General features: G+C 39.1%; 1 protein-coding gene across 1 annotated transcript; it reads right to left on the bottom strand.

Moving 5' to 3' along the window:
- Window positions 1-4,627: 4,627 nt before the first annotated feature.
- Window positions 4,628-24,851, bottom strand: LOC136853192 (major facilitator superfamily domain-containing protein 6-like). The gene is made up of 9 exons (XM_067128550.1): window positions 24,730-24,851; window positions 18,872-19,026; window positions 15,092-15,321; window positions 14,627-14,788; window positions 14,337-14,500; window positions 12,175-12,378; window positions 11,360-11,527; window positions 8,623-8,884; window positions 4,628-4,860 (listed from the first exon to the last, which is right to left on the bottom strand). The coding sequence occupies exons 1-8, from the start codon at window positions 24,821-24,823 to the stop codon at window positions 8,640-8,642; spliced, it is 1,422 nt and encodes a 473-aa protein (XP_066984651.1). The 5' UTR covers window positions 24,824-24,851; the 3' UTR covers window positions 4,628-4,860; window positions 8,623-8,639.
- Window positions 24,852-25,821: the final 970 nt, after the last annotated feature.

Here is a 25,821-nt window from a genome sequence, read left to right as displayed (position 1 = left end):
TATGTACAGTTACTTATCTTAGAGAGAGGGAGCCTCGATGGCTCAGTCAGTTACAGCAGCAGCTTCGGACTTCGTAGAGGTCTGTGGCGCGGGTTCAAATCCGCAGCCGACTGATCAGAGAGGCAGACACTTTGCTATCCGTGTAGACATCCCAGGATTATATATGTAATCAACGGATAGGTTTGCTTAAAAAGCAAATGGGTGTTACAGACTAAATACACACACAAAACAAAGCCACTACAACACCTTCTAAAAACATAACAAACATCTCACACGTCTCGAACTCTCGCCCTACCCGCGCAACAACTTCTCGCTGCTGGGAAGAAAGGGCGTTGGGTCGGGTATGATACATGAAACATACGCTACCGGGGTCTAAGTGATGTCAGGCAGGGCAGCCGGTCGAGACTACAGGTCTACCCCAAAGCCAAATCAAAAGTCCTTCAAAAGAAGGCATTGTGCTTACCCCATACAAAAATGGGAAAAAAGCACGTTAAAAGACGAAGAAAAAAGACTTATCTTAGAGAGAGGAAATGAGTATTGCTACAACAGTAGCAAAAGTTTTCACATGGTATTTAACAAGGTCTAGGTTACTTATAACTTCAGTTTTAATTTACAGATTTAGTTTGCCTGTATGAATGGTATAAAAAAATGGGGGTGTAGTAAATTAAGATCACATTGCTAAAATTCACTCAGAATAAAGTCCACGACATCTTCGTTGGTTTTGTCTGAAGTTCAGTCCCTTCTCATGCTTGATAAATTTGACTGGCATCACAATCCTATCAGCCCTGTGAGCTAGGGATGTAGGTTTGGTGAGGACCATAGCTCTAACTGATGAGTCATCAGCAGCCACTGTCTGTTTCTCCTTGGTCATAGCTTGTAGGGGGGAGGGGCAACTGTGTATTCCTTCGGCCTCCAGAACAGTGTGTGCCAATGCCTGTCTTTTGCCTCTGCCACTCAGATTGATTTTTTCAAGTTGTATTACAGTATAGGCCTACGTGCCATTACCTGACTGCCTAAAATGTAGGAAATTATACACGTACCTCATACAAATCTGAGAGTACCATAACCATAAGGTATAACACTGGTTTTCTTCATTAATATCACCTTATCCTGGAACTCTGTGCAGCTTAAATCTTGGGGTTCGCGTTTACAGACGTTGAAGTTAACACGTTCCAACATTGTTTACCTATCCTCACATTTTGCAAGTTGTCTCACTCTTTTGCCATCTGTCGATTTTGTTGTAAAATAGTTTGCAGAATCCAAATCCTTATGTTTCATCATACAAATTTATTTAAAATAGCAAATGAAGTGCCTCCTTCGATTTTTTTTTCTTTTCAGGGGTTGATCGTATTGTATTCAGTCGGACTGATGACATGCGTTCGGGAGGCAGTGTTTAAGGGCTCCGGAGCAAATGAACGTTTAATTCTTTCGTCGAATTCGTCACATTTAACAGTAAAAAAAAAAAAAAAACACGTCCTTGCTTTCATGTTGAAGCTGGAACGGGAAAGAACGGCTGCATCTGGATGAGAGCGAGGGCAAACGAATCATACCCTTTCGATTTATCCTAGTCCTGGATTAGATTTATACCTACGTATGACAGATGTCCTAACAGCTTGTAATGAAAAAATATTTGCTAGATGAAATCTGAGAGTACCATGACCATATAGTACAACACTTGATTCCCTTCATTATGAAATGTAAGATTAAATAAACCATTTACCATAGTTCACCCATTGATTGAGAGACCCATAGGTCTCTCCTGCAAATATAAAAAGCAGGAACAACTAATCTTATTTAGCAGCCTTGCTAAATGAACTTCATAAACGGTCGTTTTAGCTAAGTTTCATTCAATCTTGATAGCAGATCTGAACGCCTGCGGATATATTGAAAAACAAATTAAACAAAAACGCGAGTTTACTGATTTTATTAATGAATTTTTGGCTATGCGCCGACTGGAATTTTTATCACATTTTCTTTTTATGTTTCTGCCTTTCGTTTGCGTTTATATTTACTGTCTTGTTGTATGTTTTTACGTTATAATCTCGAAGGGGCTAGTATTAATTTGACCTCCATTTTGCACGTAAGCTAGGTTACCGAGCCCTTGGGGTGGAGTTTAGTATTCTTCTGTAGTACCTCAAAGAAAATTCAAGTATTTATTTGACTGCTGTAAACGTATCCAATATATAAAATCTTCCTTAATGAAACGTTTATATGCATTTTTGTCTACAGATGGCAGTGTACCTTAACTTCATGAACTTCCTATGCCAACGCTGCTCCTGCGAAATTCTCTCCAAATTCATAACTTCTAAAGCATGGAAATAATCCTGATTTTTTAATGTTACAAGATTCTAAATTTTATTTTCTTCTTTTTACCTCTCTAACATCCAAAGTAATTCTTTATAACCTGCATAATTTGAAAATACAGTTAAAATAGCATAGTCTATGATTCAGGTTAACTCGGGAATGTAAACATATTTCAGTTTATCTTCCTAAATTTTATATTTTCACCAAAAATTATGCACTACATATTATCTTCTACAAAACACCTAAAAAATACAAAAAATCCTGCTACATTTTTTACGTCTGCAAACAAAAAAATGAAAGGGAAGGGGATAATATATTACAAAGAATGAAAATTAATTTTCCCATAATCTTCTTATAAATTTTTGGCTATTTCATGAGAATTTTTTTTATTTCGAATAAATGAAAGGTAAAATGACAAAATCTCTATATTTTGCCTATTTTGGAAAAAAAAATGTATCTATTCGAATCATGTTAAACAACGTTACTTCACAAATTCAGAGAATTCTGTGGATATGGCACCACTGACTGTGAGAATACAGGTAAAAATATCATTAATCTTTCCCATAGATAGTGAAAACCCGTTGGGGATGACCATAAATACATGAACAAATGACTACATATCATAAAGATAACGAGCTCAAGAAATGTTGTGAATGTTTCCCTGTGACTTCACTACCGTCCACCATAAATTGTGACTTTTTTTCTAGCAAAAATTGTATTTATTTTCCCTGTGACTTTATTACTGGCCAACAACTGGGAGTGTCACTAAACTATCAGGGTATTTCCTAGAACATGTTAATGAAATTAATGAAGGATCTACCCTGGCCGAGCATGTGCGTAGTTGTATACAACTCCCAGGTAGTTCCATGCCTTTTGCCATATTGTTCTTTGTTAATGGTCAAGCTGATCTATTATGCCAGCACGAGCTCTTGCTGGTGATCCAGCGTATAAAACTACACATAGGGCCCTTAACCCATAGGCCAGTGCTGGCACAACAGCAGTTTAATCTACAATGAACAGATGAATCAGTCTGTTAGTTATCATCATCTACCAGAGTGCATTTGGTAATAAGATCTAGCAATACAACTGGAATGACGTCATCATTCAGCCACTACAAAAAGAATATTCTACCAAGTTACTAGGAGTAGGCTATCCAGAACACTCACAATTACTCTTCCAACAAACCAATAGGCAGTGGAGCTACAGCTTTATGATCAATTTGATAAGAGGATGTATCATGCATTGATACTACAATCATTCCAGTATGCTAACTGCTTTAACACAAACGTTTGGGAGCGTTTGCGTGTCCTGCTTTTTCCAAACAAACATTTATTAGGAATTCTCATTAAGTATTAACAATCTGTCCATCCATTCTAAACCTGGTGAAACATGGTTTTTCTTATAATGTTTGATGCCTTCCTGACAGATTGCATATTAATTTCCATTAGAAAGGCTTTTTAACCCACTACCTCCATACGGGTTCTTTGCAGCGTCCATTTGGCCCCTAGCTGCAACCCCTTTCAATGATTTTTGTACTGTACCTCCATTCATATTAGATTTCTTCCACCTTGCCATCCACCCTCTCCTAACGATTATTTTATAGTGCAACTGTGATGTCTTACTCCTGTTACACCTTTCAGACCTACCTATTCTCAATTTTCTTTCCAGTGCTGAATGACATCAAAGGTCCCAGTGCTTGGCCTTTGACCTAAACTCTATATTCCCATTCCATTCCATTTAACCCACTACAGCCTCCTTTATATCTCATGGTAATGTGGGCCAGCAGTGGGAAACGAGGGTTCTTGATGGGAGCAATTTACAAAAATGAGTGACAAACAAAGATATATAGCAGCCTAACTGTCCAAATACAGCCTGATTGAGGATACCAGGTCCTACACTGGAACGTTGCCTCATACAGCTGACGTAATTCCCTCCTTATGAATATCCGTTTGAATGACGCAGCAGAGTCCCTTCCTTCACAATATGTTGCTCTACTAGGCCTAACACTCTCCTGTTAAGTGAATACTGACCATGTCAAGCATCCAGAGATGGGCAGCATCTTTCGCCTTCCTGTGACTTGGCAGCAGACTCATGAGTTGGCCACAGTCCTCTCTCTGTAAGTGTGGAGGGGTCCAAATGCTATAACTCTTACCCCTCTGTACAAGGGTGTAATTACTTCCATTCTCTGCTGTGCTTGAATCAGGATATGACAGGTGCTCAGTGCAGGGCACTAGCCTTGTTAATATGTTGGGTGCAGCCCCGCTTACGGACAGTTACAGTCACAAGTACACAAACGCTTAATAGTATAGTTAAAGGAAATACAACAGGCTGCAGATTTATTGTTACTTGGGTGGCCATAAGGTTGCCAACATCCTGTGTTGCCCATGGTTCCTTATTATCAATACTCGTTTCCAATATGGACGTCAGGGTCAGGATCAGGGTCATGACAGTGTTGATGCTTGAGGATGTTCAGAAGCTGAAGCAACAAAGCCAGGTGTGATGCTAACCTTCGCAGTTCTGTCAGCTCATCTCTGGCAGGCTGACACTAGATGGCCACTGGGGAGACATTGGAAACAACTTCTTAACTTCCAGATCATGAGAATTGTACACATTATCAAATGTTTTGGCAATGCAATCATCTTGGCATGTTACTTCTCATTGACTTCAATCCCTTACAACTGTTATTTTACTGCTATTAACAAAAACATGGCTCAGTTACAAGAAACACGTGCATTTATATATTTCTGGCTTCAAACCCATAAATATAAATGCAAAATCGTTCATAATCATTTTCTACTTCCAACCAAGACATGAGCTACACTTTTTATCGCGACTTTCCAAGCAATCAAAGAAACTAATGGTTGGATTGGTTGATTTTTTTTGAAGGTGGAGTCTGTCAACCAATAACGCAGTATTTTAGTGATAGCCAGGATACCAGTGTTTCTCAAAAAATGAACAAGGCCACTTAACCATAACCTTAAATAAAAGGCTGATGCTCATGAACCTGAGCACATAAACTTGGGGAATATATAAGTGGTCCATTAATTTTTCAACACGAATTATAATACTTTGTCACAATAAGGAATTTCTATTCTTATTGAAAATCAGCAGAAGATTGCATGGATAACTCAGAAATTATCATTAATCATCCCAGTCATTAGGTACTTGCAAGTCCTATCTGTTTAAGAGCCATACCCTGATACTCATTCTGGTGTTATTTTAAAACATTATTCTTGTATATTCTTGGGTTACATTAAAACAAAACAAAAACAAACCAAACAGAATGTTAAAATGAAGAGTTGAAAATTGCAAAAAAAAAAAAAAATATCATGTCAGTGTGTCATAAGTGATGAAAAGGGTTAAACTGTAAGCTTTCACTGGGTACACTACCCAAATGTAAGAGAAGAGAAAACAGATGGAATATACTACACCTCAAAATACAGCAGTAGTATACCTTGAAATTTATGAGCAGTAGAGGCAAAGGGCCTGTCGTTTCACCGTTCTACAATGTCCTAGGAATCACATATACAAACATGTGATCCACATCAAGGCCCCTTTCCGTCCACAACGCAACCTATGGGGACCAGGCAAATAGTGGCCAGTGAAAATCTATAAAGCCCTGAGACTGGCTTGAATTCAGACCCAAAACCATGGTAAGTCACTAGTGATACAACTCTTCTACCATGACTGTTCAAGATTCTAAATGCAAAGGAAATAAAAGACCTCAGGTATGGAGAACTGTAAACAAGGCACCTCAGCAGCTGATGATGATATTCTGCAAATCACATATGCAAAACTTCTTTTGTCACAGGCAATACAGGTGTTTATGAAAACTTCCTTGTTGAAATAAGGCTTGTGGCTGATGGACAAATAGGGTATCCTCTGGTGGTGCTCTAACTCACAATTACCACTGACTGGAAAAGAAAATTGTAACACTAAGCAAGACTGCTTGAGAGAAACAGATCTTGGAAGACTGGCGAAACTGAGACAGGAAAACAATGCTCTGTCTATGGCAGAACAAACTACATGACACTAATACAATAACCTATGTGGACCTATGAAACCTAACGGACAATACATAGTTTTTAAAAAGTACTACTGTATAAGTATTTAAGCCCTCCGAAACAGAAAAATTGAGTCCTCTATTAACCCCTAATGTTATCATCATCATTAAGTACAGTGTAACCAATATGGAGAAAATCATGGAGCAGGGGAACACTTTGAGATTGGGTAATTGCCTCAGTCTAATTGGAGTTTAGTCTCATACTAAACTGACATCATCACATACCAATCTGTTTTCAGTCCTGTGGTAGCACTCACAGGAACTATAGTATCTTACTTTCTAGACCAACAATCGTGTTACAAGTAAAGACATTACTACTGGAAAAAATGCAAAAATCCTGCAGCACTACTATAAGAAACACAAGAAAAGATAGGTATAGCTTACTAAAATCTCCATCAACAACCTTTGTTACCAGTCTTATCAAAATCTAATCCTCATAAAGTATGTAACTTGCAATATCTGTTAAGAATTATATGAGTAACATGCCTAACTAAATTAAAGACAGAAAGTCTAGAGTCACACTGGTAATGCTGTCTTGGATGCCTGTCTGAAAGGGCAACACAAGAGCCAAGTTGTTTCTGCAGGCATAATGAGGGCCAGAATGCAGGTGTGTAGATTCAATGTCCTTCTAAATTGGCTAAAAAATTAATTTTCAATCATCTTTGTATAGCCCTATATGAAAAATAAAGTTCACCAGTACTTGATTGTAATCAACACTATTACAATCATCCTTTAAAATGGCATATGCTACTTGGAACACAAAAAATTACATTTATCTAAGGGTTTCAAATTAAAGGTTCAATTTAGCAACAATCCAAAGATGGAGGACCATAACTGGGCCATCAAAGATTATATAAATTGTAATTTTAAAGCAGATTCACAACGCAGACAATCACAAGAGGTGAAAAGACAAGACAATGGGAGACTGTAAGCTTAGTCGAAAGATGGTGCGCTCCGATTGGCTACGAGCACAGAAGTACTGGTTCCCAACTGGCTAGCCCCAGTACCCTCCTTTACTTTGTTTTGATTCTTAGCAGCTATTAAATACACTTGTTCCAAACACCCTCTTCTTTACTTAACCCTACAATGCTTCTATTATTTGCTGTACTTTATAAATCAAATGGTCATACACCTCCCCAGTGCAGTAAGATGTTATGCCCTTCTAATGCTCACTGCTGTCACATTTTCGCTTATACAGGGGAACATATTTCTTCCTCTCACCATTCCTCTAAAGCCTTTCATCATAAAAAGATACCCTGTGCACCATGACCACCCACTCAACTACACTATCACCACTGTACCACAAGAGTGTCTCATTGGACAGGTGGGTACCGTTCTCTGCTAGCATTCTGCTGGCCCCGCGTTCGATTCTCCGGCCGGCCAGTGAAGAATTAGAGGAATTTATTTCTGGTGATAGAAATTCATTTCTCGCCATAATGTGGTTCGGATTCCGCAATCAGCTGTAGGTCCCGTTGCTAGGTAACCAATTGGTTCCTAGCCACGTAAAATATGTCTAATCCTTTGGGCCAGCCCTAGGAAAGCTGTTGGTCAGCTCAGTGGTCTGGTTAAACTAAGGTATACTTAACCACTGTACCATGGCATCTCAATCATAATCCCATCAACTACTGGAAGTTTTCAGTTCTTCAGTCCATTAATGTTACTGACCTCCCTAGCTTTTCAGCAGCCACTTCCACTAGCATCATCACATTTTAGTTTTCTGTAAAAGAAAGCTATTACAGAGATGGCTATTTGTCTGTCCGTCCAAACTTTTTCTGTCCACCCTCAGATCTTAAAAACTACTGAGGCTAGAGGGCTGCAAACTGGTATGTTGGTCATCCACCCTCTAATCATCAATCATACCAAATTGCATCCCTCTAGACTCTGTAGTTTTTATCTTATTTAAGGTTAAGGCTAGCCATGATCGTGCGTCTGGCACCGCTATAGGTACCAACAACACGCCACCACCGGGCCGTGACTGAAAGTTTCATGGGCAGTGGCTGGGCCCTCTTGATCATCTCTCCACTTGCAGTTATTTTAAGGCCCATGTCTTTTATTTTCTTTGAATACCAAGCAATACAGAATCAGTCTAAAATAAAAAGGCAACAAACTGCTCAGGAGGACCACTGGTGGCAGCAAATTGGCTATCACATGCTTTACTAGGCATCAGGTCCTTATCTGCCACCTTTGGTTCGTTGATCCAATACCCTTAAAATTAAATTCTGTCAAGACGTGAATAACAAATGAATGTATTTTACCTTCCCTAAACATGTCCTTAGCTATATACATCCCACGCCTGATTATCAATTCCTGATTGTCCTTTATTATTTTTAGTTTCCTCGCGTCCTTGTACCATGTCGTTTACAGAGAAGTGTCTCGACCTGGATTTCTTTAATGCACTGGAGGCCAGGAAGTAAAAAGTTGCACATGCAACAGCTGTACACGCCCATATCCGGAATGTAATTCTGTGCCCCAGTCGTTCCCGTATTTCACTTCCTACAATAACGCCCACCAGACGTCCTGAAAAGAAATGTATATCAGGGGATGAACATAACATCAAACTACTGTTTGTCATATAACCCTACCCATGTTCAAGTTAGTGTAAAAATCTTATCTAGTCGTCTGTGTGGTCTGAGGTTTAGAAACATATCACCTCAGTCTTCAGCCATAACTCAATATCCACAGCATATTTTGTTTTTCAGTTGCCCCAAAGTTCTTCATTTGTGATAAAGGAAGAAGCAAGAGGTTTATACTACCGAGAATTTCATTGGGATGGCTACAGGACTTAAAATTATCTGATTAAGAATGTTCATATTAGGTGATTACTTTCAAATACACAAGTGTAAAATCTTTTTCTGAAAGAAACACCTTCATTATAAGTAAATATACAATAAAAATATATCGAATACATCACTTTCATCACGGGTACCAACAAACATTTTGGCACTCCCATAACAATATGTTTATGGAGACAAGATGTGCTGTAGTTTCTCTGGTAAAGTCTTTTGGATAGCATAATGACAGTATTATTGCAAATGACTTTTTATACGGAAACTAGAAAGTCAAGAATTCTTTCTAAAAATTGGCGGGATACCTAAAAACAATATTTTTGATGCAACTGAATGCAACGATAAGAAAGAGTGATCATGAACAAAGTAAAATATATATGTATATGTATATATATTAGTCTGTGATATAGATTGCTTTCAAAAACTGCAATCAATATCCAACTGCAGAACTGATGATTTTCTTTCTCATCTGCAGCACTGAGGAGTTAAAGAAAACAATATAAAAAGATAAAAATGTAAAATATGACTTTCTAACATCACGATATCTTTCAAATCTGATGTGTAAATCTGTTCGAATACCTGTCAGCATTTAGTGATTTTACATGGTCAGTGTAAACATTAAAAAGGATAAAGTTCATTGAAATAAAAAAAAAAAACAATATTGCTCACAAAGAGAGAGAGTTGTCTAAGAGATGTGATAAGTAAGTGGAGAGACTTGGCCTAGATGCAAGACAGCAAGACTTGTCCTAGATGTGAACCATTAGGTAGACTTAGAAGTTCTTGATGTGAATTCAGGCAAAAGTGGAAAAAAGTAACAGATGAGACTGGCCTAGATATGCACAAGACAAGGAAGTGGAGAGACTTGAGAGACTTGGCCTCAGGCAAAAGTGCACAAGACAGAAGGAAGTGGAGAGACCTGGAACTCAGGCTAGATGTGAACTCAGGCAAAAGTGCACAAGACATGCACAAGACAGAGGAAGTGGAGAGACTTGGCCTAGATGTGAACTCAGGCAAAAGTGCACAAGACAGAAGTGGAGAGACTTGGGATGTGAAGTGTGAACTCAGGCAAAAGTGCACAAGACAGAAGGAAGTGGAGAGACTTGGCAGGCAAAAGTAGATGTGAATTCAGGCAAAAGTGCACGAGACAGAAGGAAGTGGAGAGACTTGGCCTTGATGTGAATTCAGGCAAAAGTGCACAAAAGTGCACAAGACAGAAGGAAGTGGAGAGACTTGGCCTAGATGTTGATGACTTGAATGAACTCAGGCAAAAGTGCAAGATGTGAACTGCAAAAGTGCACAAGACAGAAGGAAGTGGAGAGACTTGGCCTAGATGTGAATTCAGGCAAAAGTGCACAAGACAGAAGGAAGTGGAGAGACTTGGCCAGAAGGGAAGTGATGGCCTAGATGTGAATTCAGGCAAAAGTGCACAAGACAGAAGGAAGTGAGACTTGGCCTAGATGGGAATTCAGGCAAAAGTGCACAAGACAGAAGGAAGTGGAGAGACTTGGCTAGAGAATTCAGGCAGTGCACAAGACAGAAGGAAGTGGAGAGACTTGGCCTAGATGTGAATTCAGGGCAAGAAGTGGAGAGACTTGGCCTAGATGTGGATTCAGGCAAAAAGTGCACAAGACAGAAGGAAGTGGAGAGACTTGGCCTTGATGTCAGGCAAAAGTGCACAAGACAGAAGGAAGTGGAATTCAGGCAAAAGTGCACAAGACAGAAGGAAGTGGAGAGACTTGGCCTAGATGTGAATTCAGGCAAAAGTGCACAAGACAGAAGGAAGTGGAGAGACTTGGCCTAGATGTGAACTCAGGCAAAAGTGCACAAGACAGAAGGAAGTGGAGAGACTTGGCCTTGATGTGAATTCAGGCAAAAGTGCACGAGACAGAAGGAAGTGGAGAGACTTGGCCTAGATGTGAATTCAGGCAAAAGTGCACAAGACAGAAGGAAGTGGAGAGACTTGTGAGATGTGAACTCAGGCAAAAGTGCATAAGACAGAAGGACTTGGCCTAGATGTGAATTCAGGCAAAAGTGGAGAGACTTGGCCTAGATGTGGAATTCAGACAAAAGTGCAAAACACAAGACAGAAGGAAGTGGAGAGACTTGGCCTAGATGTGAATTCAGCATCTGGCAGAACTTGGCCTAGAATTCAGCAAAGGATCAAGACATAAAATATTAATGGTGACAGTGACGAGGACTGACTAACCTATGCCGAAGTATAGTATTCCTAACACTCCTCTGAATGAAGCAATGGTCTCCGTAGGGAAGAGGACAGTGCAGTACATGATGGCTGAAGTGAAGAGGAGGCCATTTGCCACGGATTCGAGGATCTCGAGCGGTAGAACCCACCATGGGTCTTGAAGGTAACTAAATCCTGAAGGAAAATTATGGTGTAAAAAGTTCACTGGAAGAATCTGGAAAAATGTATTTTTCGAAAAGCCTCATCACTGTGTTGATCTTATTTCCACATCATCTGCCCACTGCTCTTTTGGCATTTAAACATTCACTATTATATCTAGACTGGCTAAGCAAACAAGCTGATGGCGACCCAAGCCCAGCTAATGATGTTTATTAAATTAAAATATTGCTAAGAGGACTTAATTTAGTTTAGCCATCGCTTTACCAGCGAATGTAGTTGCCACTAAATCGGTCAGACCATTAATAAAGGAATATATTTGTTGTTAGTATTATATGCTTTTGTATAAGGCCCTTCACAGGACAGCTTAATTTAGAAATGTTACTAAGTGAAAGTCCCACACGACATTCCTTGCAATTGATTTTTGTATACAAATGCTTTTAAGAAAATTATATGAAAATATGGGCTCAAATTACGCATTTTCTAACTATTTCATATCCAGAGAGTGACGTCATTTCAAATTGTACTTTGCTATATATTTCTTACGTATTTAGAGGTAATGATTAAAGATGTTATCAACGATTAATGGACGATGCAGTGGACAAGTTAAGGAAGTCCCCGGGGAAAAACAAAAGTAAAGTACACACAGTGAATGGATAGCTTACCCAGGTATCGTACTGCATATGCCAGTAGGCCAAACACGATAATAGGCGGATGTCCAACCAAATTGGTAAAGTAGGAGGTAATGAGGGTCAAAACGAACTCAAAGGGAGCCCCTATAGTCACTGTGAGGCCAATGAGGACAGGCGTGGCCCCTAAAGCAAACAGGTACCGGTACATGAATGTCTCGATGTAACCGATGAACATACCTGCGAACGGAGAGCGTTAAACGTTAGAGGAACAACTTCATTTTCCTTGTAAGGTGGTGGAGGTGGGGACGGGGGGGGGGCTGCCTATGGGGGTAGGAGAGGGAGATTTAAAAGCTGCTGAGGTGGATGGTCTGTGTCAGAAGCGATTTGAGGAAGGAGCAGGATCGTGAGAGAGATGGAATCGAATGTGGGCGAACGACGAAGAAATTAGATATATTTCTAAGTGGTGACTTCTACATATAGATTCATAACAGAAGAGTAGGACACTTCATAAAAGCAGCACACTTATCACTTTCGGATAGGCTATATATATTGAAAAACATATCGAAGTGGTACTATGCCGGAACACTTTCTAAAGAGCTGATAACATACCCTGTTATCAGATAAAAATAAATATAAATATTAACACGCGTAAGGTTTGTATTGATAAAATACAATACCTAGATAAAAAATTATTTTAATATTTTCAATTAGTACCAGATTATAATAGATTTTCAACGTATTCGTGACAGTATAATTCATTGCAATAGTGGAAACAGAATACATGGCCTTACTGCAGGTAAAAGCACAGTAGGATTCATATATGCATACGTGTCTTCATGATATAAGAAATATCGAGTGGAAATGAAACTGAATTCGCCACGATTCAATCAAAAGTGAATGAACCCCGCAATAAAAAATAAAAGTAAATACAAAAACTCCCAGAACAGATACACTGCAAGTGGAGATACATTTAACACTGCGAATCAATCGGCATATTTCAGGATGAAAAATAAACTTTCTAAGCCAGTGTAATTAATATCAAAAAGGCAATTTTTATAAAGAATGAATGAAAAGCCGTATGTCAATTTGTCGTCGAACTTACACGGAGGCTCATTATTTTACCGAAGTACTTTGCTTAGAAATGCGCTGACAAGACAGATTTACAATATCACCACTACTAGACCTAAGTGCATTATTTGAGGTAGCAAGGCTAAGAGTTAATTTCTTAAGGCTTCCATGATATATTATAAAAGCTTTGTAGTTCAGTGAAAATTGAGACTAGTCTGTTTAAACCCCCCGCCCCAATATTAAAATCTAAAAATGATGAGGCAGTGTTCTGACACCTGTGTCATCTTGCATCCTGAACAGTTCTTGACAATCCACCTAAGAGGAGATATGGAATTTTTGTAAATCTGAAGGAAAAGACCCAAAACAAGATATCACAGTTGTGTAACTAGTGACCGAGATTTAATTCAAGTCTACAGAGCATTGCTTTAGGAGATGTGTATGTATTACAAAAGTGAATGTATCGCTGTACTGAAAAACCTTTCTGATTCATGTTTTTTTTTTTTTTTTTTTTACAATTCTTGAAGAAACATTTTGCTCCACTGTAGCAGGCACTGTAACCAGTGCTCTCAATCTTAGATTAATGTTAAAACATCTTGCCTATTTGTTTTGATAAACATTTTAAACTTCCTCTCTTAAATAAGTTCTAAGTATACGTGTCCCTCTGGTCCTTGGTTCCTTAAGCCGTCGGACTGTGGAACAGCCTTCCTACTGAGGATGTCGTGCAGTTGGAACTTCTTCAGAAGTTCAAGCGAAAATGCAATGCATTACTACCCGAATACTATTCTCCTTGCATTTTAATACATTTTTAGCTATTTATTAATCTGTTAATTTTCTTTTTAATAAGTGAGATCTCTTCTTTCTGTATTTCCCTTTACTTCCTCCTACTTCTTCCTAATGAACACCATATTCTTTGGAAGCTTGAATTTCAAGTCAATGGCCCCTTTGGTGGGCTTGTTCCATATGAATGGGTTTCACCTGCTGAATAATAATAATAATAATAATAATAATAATAATAATAATAATAATAATAATAATAATAATAATAATAATAATAATAATAATGTATTCTTGGTTCTAAGTTCTGTTGTTCTTACAGCAGTCACAACCAATGAGATTCTCTGACATACCTGCTGCTGCAATAGCCCCAAAGAAAAGCAGGACCTCTGCTTTGAAGCAGTGCAGCAAAAGGTCCTTGGTCAGCGAAGCAGCAGGCACCTTGTAGTCAATCCTGACTCTCAGCATTAAGATTCCTGCAGCCATCTGCAGGGCAGCTGATGCGTAGAAAATTTCACTGTCAAATAAGAGATCTTGCAAACTCAGTCACCAGCTGAATGGACATCTCAACAAGATATGAGAAATTAGGTCATTTTCTTCATTCTCAAGAGGAACTTGCTGTAAAAGCAATGAGTCCACTTACTTGAAACCACCAGTCTTCTCTACAATGACGCCACTGAGGTAAGAGCTGACGACGGCACCTACAGTTCCCCAGGCTCTTTGATAACCAAAGCTGATGCCTGACTCCTGCACATTGGCCATGACGGCTGCGTCAAATAAAATAAATGTGGCTCCGTTGCATACTCTGAAGGGATGTTATATTATAAGCGATGACTTTTTTCTGTTCAAAAGAGTTGAAGTGACTGATTTTTTAAAGAAATATTCTGACTTTCTCAGAAAGGTAAATTATCTCAATACTGATCCATCTTTCTCGGCCACTTTCAGATTAATAAACGTGAAACTATATCTTAAAAGACATAAAAAAACTCAACCTCCATCTTACACATCAAGGACCTGCAACAGACCCTAGCAAGTTAAGCAATTTAATGCTGGAGCACTTGACGGAAGTAACCAATTGATACTGTATGTTTTTAAAGAAACAACGTACCCATAGGAAGTCCGGATGACAATATATACCCAAAAGGTCAGCGCCTGACGACTGCCATCGACCTCTCCCACTGTTGCGTTTGGAGATGGAATGCTGGATTCAGAGGAGAGATTTGCTGGCGCTGCATCGCTGACGTTAGAAGCAGCAGCCATTTGAACTGCTGACGATGGAATCCACGTGAAAAGCAAGGCAATTACTCCCGTTGCCATGGAAATAATTGCCATCAGGATCTGTACACAAAAGCAAACACAGTAAATTCAGCAGATTTTTATAAGCAAACAGGATTTTTCAGCATGAAATGTAAGAACAGACTGCACTTGAATATATTCTCAAGTAAATGTCTAGAGCTGTTAGAACTTGTTTCTGACAAATAATAAGCTGCATATGTAAACAGCATGGTGTGATCCCTGCCTTATCCCTAAGAGACAGCACTTAATATTAATCCACATTATTAACCGATACTTCAAATGGTCTTGCAATTTTTGTTTTTCCAGGAAATTACTTTGCAAACATTCCAACATTACTGGTAATTCTAAATAATACAGAATATAAATGTTCAGTACATAGTGTTAAAAGAATAGAATAGAATAGAGAATTTAGGCCAAAGGCCAAGCGCTGGGACCTATGAGGTCATTCAGAGCTGAATGGGAAATGGAGAGTAGAAAGGTCTGAAAGGCGTAACAGGAGGAAAACCTCGCAGTTGCTCTATCAATAAATTGTTAGAAGAGGTTGGAAAGTAAGATTGAAGAAAGAGAATATGAATGGAGGTACAGTAAAAGGAAAGAAAGGGGTTGCAGCTAGGGGCCGAGGGGACACTGCAAAGAACCTTAAGTAATGCCTACAGTGCACCACATGAGGTACACTGACGGCACTAACCCCCTACGGGAAACATAGTGTTAAAATATCTGATAAGAAATCCTCACAATTAATATAATATCTTTATGGATATCACTGATACTCCAATTTAAAAGCAAACATCTGACCTTCACATGAAACCGCAAGAAACAAAATCTTGTAGAGCCGTGAAATACTGTACAAGCAACATGCAACTGAGTCCTGACATCAAGATTAAATTTCAATATACATTTTACAGTTGTCCGCTGATGTTCTGAAGGAGATAACAGAACAAATAAACACTTTCAAATTTTTTCCTTTTTTTTACTCTTATATACCAATAATCATTTTTGCTCTGTTTGATATATGAACTGTCAGTAACTAAGAGCAATTTCCTCTGACATAGTGAGCAAATATTTGCTATATATTTTACTGAAATCTTTACCTTCTTACATTTATTGAATTTTTCATATATAAATCTTGTCTTGCTTCAGTTTGACCTTTCATATGTCCTATGATCTTTCACAGAATCTGGGTATGCAGATCATAAATTCCTTCTTTGAAATATCTATTCTGTACCAGTTTTCCTATTCAGAGGCTGCTAAGTATAAATCTGGAATCATGAACTCCTCCCTGTTCATGAAGTTTATTCCCTAATTATAAGTTCTTATCCTGAAGTATCGACGAATGCTGTCGTAATTTCCGTGGTATATTAGTATCAGTTTCTAGATATCACCAGATTTATTAGTCTTTTGATCTCAGCTTTGGTTCCTGCTTGGAACTAAACCTAAATGTATCCCAGGTAACAGCCACATATTACCTTGGGTAATGAAATATTATATGATTTGGCATACTCCCAGACAACAGACTTCTGCACAAGACTTCAAAATTGGAACACTACTGATTTCCCAGGATTGTTCCCTCGACAGCTTTATGAAACTGGGTCCAGATATAATTCCTAAATTAACAATCCTTTTACAAAATCCTCAAGAGATTCTGAGTTCATGCACATTCCCATCTGACCAGTTCTTCTGAATCAGACCGTAGTTCAAGATGTCTCAGCTCTTCACTGGAAACTAAAATGCCTTTGTGTGCCTGACTGCTCACCTCTGTCATTACCTGCAACATTCCTGGTTTCCTACAAAACAAGTGCTATAAGCTGTAGGTCCCGTTGCTAAGTAACCAATTGGTTCTTAGCCACGTTAAATAAATAAGTCTAATCCTTCGGGCCAGCCCTAGGAGAGCTGTTATCAGCTCAGTGGTCTGGTAAAACTAAGGTATACTTAACTGTATCTGTATATCATCCTATTTATTTACTGGAGATGGTTCTAACATATAGCTGCATGTCATTCATTTGATTAAAACGTTACTCTTCCTTTTTATTATACGACGAGCTTGTTGGCACGCACTACGCGCGCTGGAACCCGGGGCTGCTGTCTCCCCTAGTCCCCCATTCCCCTACCTACTCCGCCCCCATCCTGGGCAGACAAACAGGTTTGGAGGAGGAGGGTGGTTGTCTCCCCTACCCTCCCATTCCCCTACCTACAATGGCCCCACCTGGGGCGGACAAACAGGTTTGCAAGGGTAGGGTGGTTGTATCATGTCTCCCCTACTGTCAACCAGGGAAGGATAAACAAGATCGGATCCTCTCGGATTTTAATATTATAGATGGTCCTCATATAATTTCATATGGAGTACTATACATATTTTTGTTTACTGTAACTAGATACCAATGCAGTATACTGTATTTCCCGTCCTTTCTGGAGAAAAAGTGCTTCTCTCGTCTTATGAAATGGCAAAAATATTCCAGCTCCTTTTCCTCAGATATAAATTGCCTTTACTCTTTTTTAATCTGTTTTTGATATCGCTTAGAAAAGGGTATCTTCAGTAATATAAATCACTTCAGGCAACATCAGTGTCCTTTAATGGGATTATGCAAAGGTTGTCTGACCACATCTCTTTCCACACAGCCTTTTATTTGAATTCTATCTTTCTTTATTCAGAGGTTTCAAAATATGACTTCCAAGCAATCATTTAAATTTATTTCAGTACCAGTAAACCTAACACTGTAAATCAATTATGCAGGTGTCATGGTGTCATTCTTACATTGTTAAGTGAAGATGCATTTTTTGGAACAATGAGTTTTATTTGGAACTAAATAAACTATTAAATAAACCTCAGAGAACAGTACCACTTCATCCCAGTACAGACACACCTTAGGTCATCTGAAGGCATTTGACCTCCTCACACTTGCGTTTTCTGGCGGAATTTTCTTTTAATCAAGAAAACTGGTTCGGCAAGACAGGCAAACATCATCCTGTTCAAACTATTCAACCTTTAGTGGAGATCTCTCAAAGTGTCAGATGAAAAAATTTCTGTTCCTTGTGGATCTACAACATGAATTTACATAATCATTCTGCACAAGTATCCTGCAGTTTTGTGGCTAATCCTGCTGGAGTTGCAGGTGGCACTGTGAGTGTTTCATCTTTCTCCAAAAACGAGCTCTGTACTCATTTCAGGACTATGCCTTGAGCCACAGTGTTTTCAGGTCCATACATGGGCCCTTACATTTCATACTTGAGAGATTCTGAATGTTTCATTTTCATGTCTATAATTTTCTTTAGCTGTCAGTGCTGGTAAAATTGTCATCAGGCCAGTTGGAGGGACAACGCTTATTCTCTTACTGTTATGAATAATGACATTAAACTTTGTAGTGAACTGTAATTTTTCCAACTTCAGGCATTTATCTCCTGTAGCTATAGTATATACTGTTCACCTTATGGAAACAGTTACCAAAGTCTAGTGTTGTAACATTACTCAGTATAATTATAGAATAATCTATCTTCATGGAGTCAGAAACTAACTGAAAATCTATCATTCCTGGGCTTCAAAAATCTGCATGGATGATGATGATGATGGCTAATTATGCTCATGATTATGTCTTACCCTGAAGTTTCCAACTTTATCCCCAGCAATACCACTGAAGAAAGGATAACATATGCTGAGGACAGACACAGCTAGGCTGGTGATACCCGTCTGGTATTCCGTCAGTCCAAGAGTTTTTTGATGAATGGTGAACTGTGGCCACAAAATCACAATAGCTGCAAATAAAAGACAGAGAATCACATTGTTTTCTTAAATTACAATCAATATACAGAATGCGTGCCTTTTTACTCTCTGTGAGGAAGGGTATGTTAATGCCCCTTATTGAGTTATCTGCTTATTTAGTTATCTGCTGTTCAAAACAAAGCTCTGAATCGAACATTACCAAAAGAAGGGGGAAAACTTTCAGAGAAATCACTATGATGACACAAAAAAAAAAAAGGTTACCAGATTTCAGATATGAGGGTTTGACAACCAAAGTCCTGTGGAAAGCAATTACATCCAGGTAGTATATAGTAGTTGAAAGACCATTATTGTGGGAGACAATACAAAAAAAAAAAAAGTAAAAATGTGCCGAAGTTTCTTCGGCGCAATCGAGTTTTCTGTACAGCCGCTACAGCGCTTAATCAAGGCCACCGAAAATAGATCTATCTTCCGGTGGTCTCGGTATAATGCTGCATGAGCCGCGGCCCATGAAACTTTAACCACGGCCCGGTGGTGGCCTGTCCTATATCTTTGCCAGAAGCATTATTATGGTAACTTTAACCTTAAATAAAATAAAAACTACTGAGGCTAGAGGGCTGCAATTTGGTATGTTTGATGATTGGAGGGTGGATGATTAACATGTTAATTTGCAGCCCTCTAGCCTCAGTGGTTTTTAAGATCTGAGGGCGGACAGAAAAAGTGCGGACAGAAAAAAGTGCGCACGGACAGACAAAGCCGGCACAATAGTTTCCTTTACAGAAAACTAAAAAAGATGGATGTCTCAGAAATTCTTCTGAGCACTCTGCCTTAACTGAAGTCTTAGAATTCCAGCAAGAGTGGTAGCTTATATTTCTTACTATGTAATTCACTGTGCTGTCAATCTCATCCGTTATTTTGTCGACAGAAGAAAATGTAAGACTAACCTAACTTTTATCCATACAGGTGCACTGATGCGTTCATCAAGTCTTCCTTGAGAATCCACATGTCTCCTAGTTCCTCATTGGACGGGTTGGTATCGATTCTCCGACCGCCCCATGAAGAATTAAAGAAATTTATTTCTGGTGATAGAAATTCATTTCTCGTTATAATGTGGTTCGGATTCCACAATAAGCTGTAGGTCCCGTTGCTAGGTAACCAATTGGTTCTTAGCCAAGTAAAATAAGTCTAATCCTTCGGGCCAGCCCTAGGAGAGCTGTTATTCAGCTCGGTGGTCTGGTTAAACTAAGGTATACTTAACTTTTTTCCACATTTCTCCTAATTCAGATCACCTTTCCTTCTTTAATGGAATCAGTTACTTCATTCAGGTCATTCTGTCGGGACGTCAAAGCTTTTCATTTACTATGCACTTTAGCTCCAATGTTTTTTTTTTTTTTACATTGTCCATGTCATCGTGGTTTCTGCCTTAATGTTGAAATACAATAATTCTTTTGGTGGTATCAACATAGACTGTTGGGTTGCTAGGAACTTGGTGTTTCGCATCAAGATTTGGCTTACAGACTTGGTGTTTATCCAGAAATTGCCAGTGGCATTAGCTGTTACTATTGCATGTTTAAACCTATGTTATATAATCTTTAAGGTGAGTTTTTGCCATTTACAGACCTTTCCCATAGGGCATCTTAATTGCAATAATGCGTCGCAGTTGATATAAAGGCTCAGTCTTCCTACCCTGCTTACCATTCCCTCCATTAAAGTGAGAGTGAAGAAGTTACCCACATTTTCAAGTTTATATCTGCAAATATCAATCTTCTGGAAGCCTTGTTTTGGCTTATATCTTCTAAGACAATGGAAGGTTTCTTTCCTTATTTCTACAGTACGTTGATTCCCAACAAAATCCAACTGACTGAATTGACCATCACACTGTCATGGTTGTGGTTGACTGATCTTGTACAGGATGCTCCCACTAAGGGAGAAATTATTACTTGTTGAAGAATTTTTCCTTCTTTGCAGCCTACCACTGAGGTGGCCATGATTGTTGGAAATAGGCTTTGGACTTAGGAGATAATCTAAAAAATTGTGATGCTCATACAAAACGATATTTTGACCACAAGACAGATACCTCAAGGGACTGGGTCTCATGAGTCCTCTTCAGAGTCTCAGGATTTACTGCCATCACTGACTCTGCAATAATAGCTGCTATTCTCTGAACCCTTTTCAACATGGTGCTGTTGAACCACAGTTTACAGCTTTGTTAATATTTTAATTTATTTTTTATCAGTATCTTTTCTATGCCATCGCCACCAAACTGTCTGGAAGGATTTGCCAGTGCTGGAAGAGCACTGAAAGCATAAAACAATGCCATAGCCATAGCTATAACCAGCACAAGCATGCTTTAAAGTGAATAACTTAACTGAATGAGCTTTTCCTTTTGTCTGCTGCGGACAGATACCAATTATCCCTGATAATTTTCTAATATGGCTTCGTTTTTGCTGCCCATAATTTTTTTTTTTTTTTTTGTTATCCAATGGTCAATGGCTGAAAGTTTATTGATGAGGTTAATGAGAGCACCGGTGGTCCGACATCTAGAAGTGGAAACCATAGAGAGCTGAAAGCCCTTTGAACCCATCAAGCCCAATATCAGCAGAATGCAGTATTGCAATGCAAGAGTTTACAAACCTACCATACAAATCTTGAGAGAAGCAAGGATGAACAGAGACCAAGCTGATCTGGAGAAGTTCAGTTCAAAACTCACCTTTCTCTCCAGACTCTTCACTGAGGTACATTGTTATGGCATCATGGCTCCAAATGGTGCATAGTTATGAGTAAGTTGGACAAAGAATCGTCCATAAAATGACTGAAGGCCTTTATTCTCCATATCATACAGCAGAGAGGTTAAGGCAGAGCACTTGGAGAAACAGCTCCTATCAAGATCACCCCTGATTGAACCACTAATTCAACTCTTCTCCCTTATTTTTTCCAAGTCCCTACAACTGGAGAGCTATCTTTGTCTTTTATCAGCCCTCTTTGAAGCCAGACGTCTCCCAAAATGCTGAAAAGCCACAGCTAACTCCTAACATGCCTGAACATGTTAGAGATGCCATCCTCGACGGAGGTTCAGTACTTAACAGAATATCATGGAAGCTTTGATAAACATGGTGTAATAGCACATATCTACGCTGACTTTACCATTCAGTATTATAGCTCATTCATAAACACAACACAAACCAAATCTGAGGACATAATAGCCATCATCAGCTTTGTTTTATAATAAGGAGGAGGAATTCTTCTCCAGAAGTATTATCATTATGATGACCAACGAAATGAAGAAATGAGATTGCACACTGGTTAAGTTACAAAGGCTACATTGGAGGTTATGCCTTCGAAACAGTACACTGACTGGAGAAGATGATGATCTTGTCTTGCTCCTTTACTAAGCATGGCTGAGGAGCAAAAGGTTTTACTCCAGACCAGACCAAACAAAGTCCAAAGCTGAAGGCTGTTAATACGGGTAAGGCATCAGTCAGCTCAAGACATTCCTGGAAGTGATATCTGTACTCAATTGTTACTAATCTAAACCACGACAGCTGTGATTCAATATAGTGAATCTCTGGTATTGTTGGCAGCTTATAACTATTTCAACTATGCGCCAAGGCATTCAGTGTCCCAAGCCAGACAACAGGTGTGACTGATAAACAAGATGTCAAGTCATGACTGCTCTGTGTCAACAAATGCACAGGTTACAATGACTTCACGAAAAAAAAGTGTCCCTGCTTTGTTGTTTGTCATGCTTGAGGGTTCAGCCAACTCAAGTTACAAAAGCTTCACGGTTGCAGTGTGCAACCAGATCATGGTCTGGATGGAAAAGGAGGACATTATGGGTACCATGAAGTGGGGGTGGGTAGAACCTCCAAAAATTACCAGTTCATCTAGGTTGTGCCAAGAATGAATATTGCTCCGAAAGCCTCTTGAAGGTCGTTCATTCCAACTTTTCTGATGCCTCTACGACACTAAGCAGCTCTTGCAAGAAATTTGGACTGCTATGTACAATTGCCTGCAGACCATGCCGGCTTCAGACATGTGACAATCAACATAGGTTTGCTGCAGGGGAGTTGAGGAATCGTGATGAGTACTAAGTATGTTCCTTAAAATCCATATTGCATTTGTAAATAAACGACTGAATAATTATCTGACTGTAATTTTCAATAGGTTTTCTGAGTATGAAAACACAGTCTTTGCCACCAAAACTACATTTTTAAGTTCAACAGTAACTGAGATATGGCACTTTAACGCCTCCTTGAAACTGGCATCCTGCGAGAGTCAGAATTAACTATGTTTTTAATGTTATTCACAGTGGTACCTTTGGATAGAATTGAGCTGAATGTAGAATTTAGGCCAAAGGCCAAGCACTGGGACTATGAGGTCATTCAGTGCTGAAACGGAAACTGACAGTAAAAGTTTGAAAGGTGTAACGGGAGGAAAACCTTGCAGTTCCACTGAATCAGTTGCACTGTGAATCAATTGTTAGAAGAGGGTGGAAAGTAAGATGGAAGAAAGAGAATATGAAAGGGGGTACAGTAAAAGGAACGAAAGTGGGTGCAGCTAGGGGACGAAGGCACGCTGCAAAGAACCTTAAGTGATGCCTACAGTGCACCGCGTGTGAGGTGCACTGACGGCACTAACCCCCTACGGGATATAAATTTGTAGCTCTTTTTCTTCTAGTTCATTTTTCAAACGTTTCTTAATGCCCTCTTCTGACCATACTTCTCTTGTGGCTAATATATTTCAGTTAAAAGTATTTGCAAGTATGATATATATTCCATTAACACTCTTCTTGCAGGGTCGGGTTTCTCTCAGAATAATTCAGAGTTCACAAAACATCAGTGTGTATTCTCCCATCAACTGTTGAGACAGGGGAGCCACCATTCACATTTCTACCTTTGCTCTGTTAGCTCATGGGCCTCATTGTGTCCCACCATAACATGCACACAAGTTCTTCACTGGAGGGTGGGTAGAGCTCTCGGCTAGCACGCTGTTGGCCCAGCGTTCGACTCTCCGACCGGCCAATGAAGAATTAGAGGAATAAGCTGTAGGTCCCGTTGCTAGGTAACCAGTTGGTTCTTAGCCAAGTAAAATAAATCTAATCCTTCGGGCCAGCCCTAGGAGGGCTGTTAATCAGCTCAGTGGTCTGGTTAAACTAAGATATACTTAATAACATGCACTACACTGCTAAATTTGTCGTAAATTTAAAAAATGGTTTATATTTTTTTTGCAAGGTAGGATTGTTGGCATTGCACTGTGTTCAATATTTTGCCGGTTAGGGCCGACACGAGCGTATAAACTCATGACAGAATTTCTTTTGCTATGTCAAAGCAGGACTTGGGAAGTGTTTGGTATTCCAACCTGTAAACCCAAAATAAAATATATACACAATAAAGGCTATTCTACCCATAACTAAAAGTCATTTGTGTCTGAAAATCAGTTCCAAATCATGAACAGATTGTAGCCTACAGTTACTGTGTCCTAGTTTTGGAAAAACTCTCGTCTACACAAACGTAATAAACATCTGGAAGTAAAAACTGTCTCCAAATAATATTGACGTTGCAGAATTAATCAATACTTGGATGAGAACATTGTCACCTAATTATAAACAAGCTCTTTAGAAAACTGAATCATAATAGAAGAAGAAGAAGAAGAAGAAGAAGAAGAAGAAGAAGAAGAAGTAGTAGGAATTCGCTTTCAAAGCGGCTCTTTATCTCAGCGCAGTCAGTGGTGACGCTCACCTGCCATCAAGAGGAAGTAGACACACTTCAAGACGAGCACTTGGCGGTTGAACAGATCGCTCAGAAAATCTCTGGTTCCTTCGAGGGGCGACATTGCACTCTGCTGGTCCCTTCTCCGATAATTTCTGGAAAAATAAACCGTATTTTGTAAGAACTGCTGTTATTAGACCAATCTCAAAAGCAGAGTGACGACGAGGCACAGGACATCAACTATAAACATTTCGCCTTTTGTCTCTGGTCTAGATTTTGACTAATGGTGGATGGGTCTTAAAAGGGTGCAAATCTTTTTGCAAGAATGGAAGAGGGTACTGGTTATTAAAGAGAGAGAGAGAGAGAGAGAGAGAGAGAGAGTATTTATAAAGGAATGTGTAACATTATTATTACTTTGTTGAAAAGGACAGTATTGTAACATTTCAAATTTCATGACCGGTTATTTATTATTTCTATTAATTTTATACAGATCTGTTAATATTTGTTACAAATATTCAGTTTAAAGAAATCCCCACCTTTTCGACTCGTTCCACATAAATGTAATCACATTAAGAACAAGAACAACCGCATTGTGTATCCGTAACATGTTTACCTGTATAACTAAAGTCTAAGGGTAATAAACACCACTTTTTGGACTTGAGGGCTCGCTGGGGGTGGGGAGGGGGGGTGGTGGCCTCCACCCCGCCTGCCTCTCACCACTTCCTTGTGTGACTGCTCATGTTTTTAAATGGTAAAGGATAATGTCAAGGTTACTGAGGCATCACATTGTTGCATAAGGATTTCATAGACGAAACTCAAGATACACTGAGGAATATCCTCACTAATTCGAATACCGACTCACGTATTAAACCAAACTGAATAATATCTGTACCATGACTTTAACGCTATAAATGAAAATTTCGGAGATCAGAAATTAATCTCGAACAAGCCTAGCATTCATGAATTCTCTTTTATTTGTATAAAAAAATTCCTCTGGTGTAAAATACAACTTTCCGCATTCCCATGATGACGTGGCACTGAAAAAACGATGAAAAATGCTGGGATGATTAAAAGATACACTACATCCAAGAAAAACAACATTACAAAGACACAAAGCTCTTT

This window comes from Macrobrachium rosenbergii, chromosome 26 (assembly GCF_040412425.1).
Source record: "Macrobrachium rosenbergii isolate ZJJX-2024 chromosome 26, ASM4041242v1, whole genome shotgun sequence".
Taxonomy (NCBI): Eukaryota; Metazoa; Arthropoda; class Malacostraca; order Decapoda; family Palaemonidae; genus Macrobrachium; species Macrobrachium rosenbergii.
This window is presented reverse-complemented; position numbering and strand designations above follow the sequence as displayed.

What these genes read in the sequence shown, in the direction of transcription:
- LOC136853192 (XM_067128550.1), bottom strand. Translation starts at nt 24,823, where the DNA reads ATGTCGCCCCTCGAAGGAACCAGAGATTTTCTGAGCGATCTGTTCAAC. An exon ending in CTACTTCCTCTTGATGGCAG is followed by an intron (nt 19,027 to 24,729) that starts GTGAGCGTCACC and finishes TTTTATTTGCAG; the next exon opens with CTATTGTGATTTTGTGGCCA. An exon ending in AATACTATACTTCGGCATAG is followed by an intron (nt 8,885 to 11,359) that starts GTTAGTCAGTCC and finishes ATTTCTTTTCAG; the next exon opens with GACGTCTGGTGGGCGTTATT.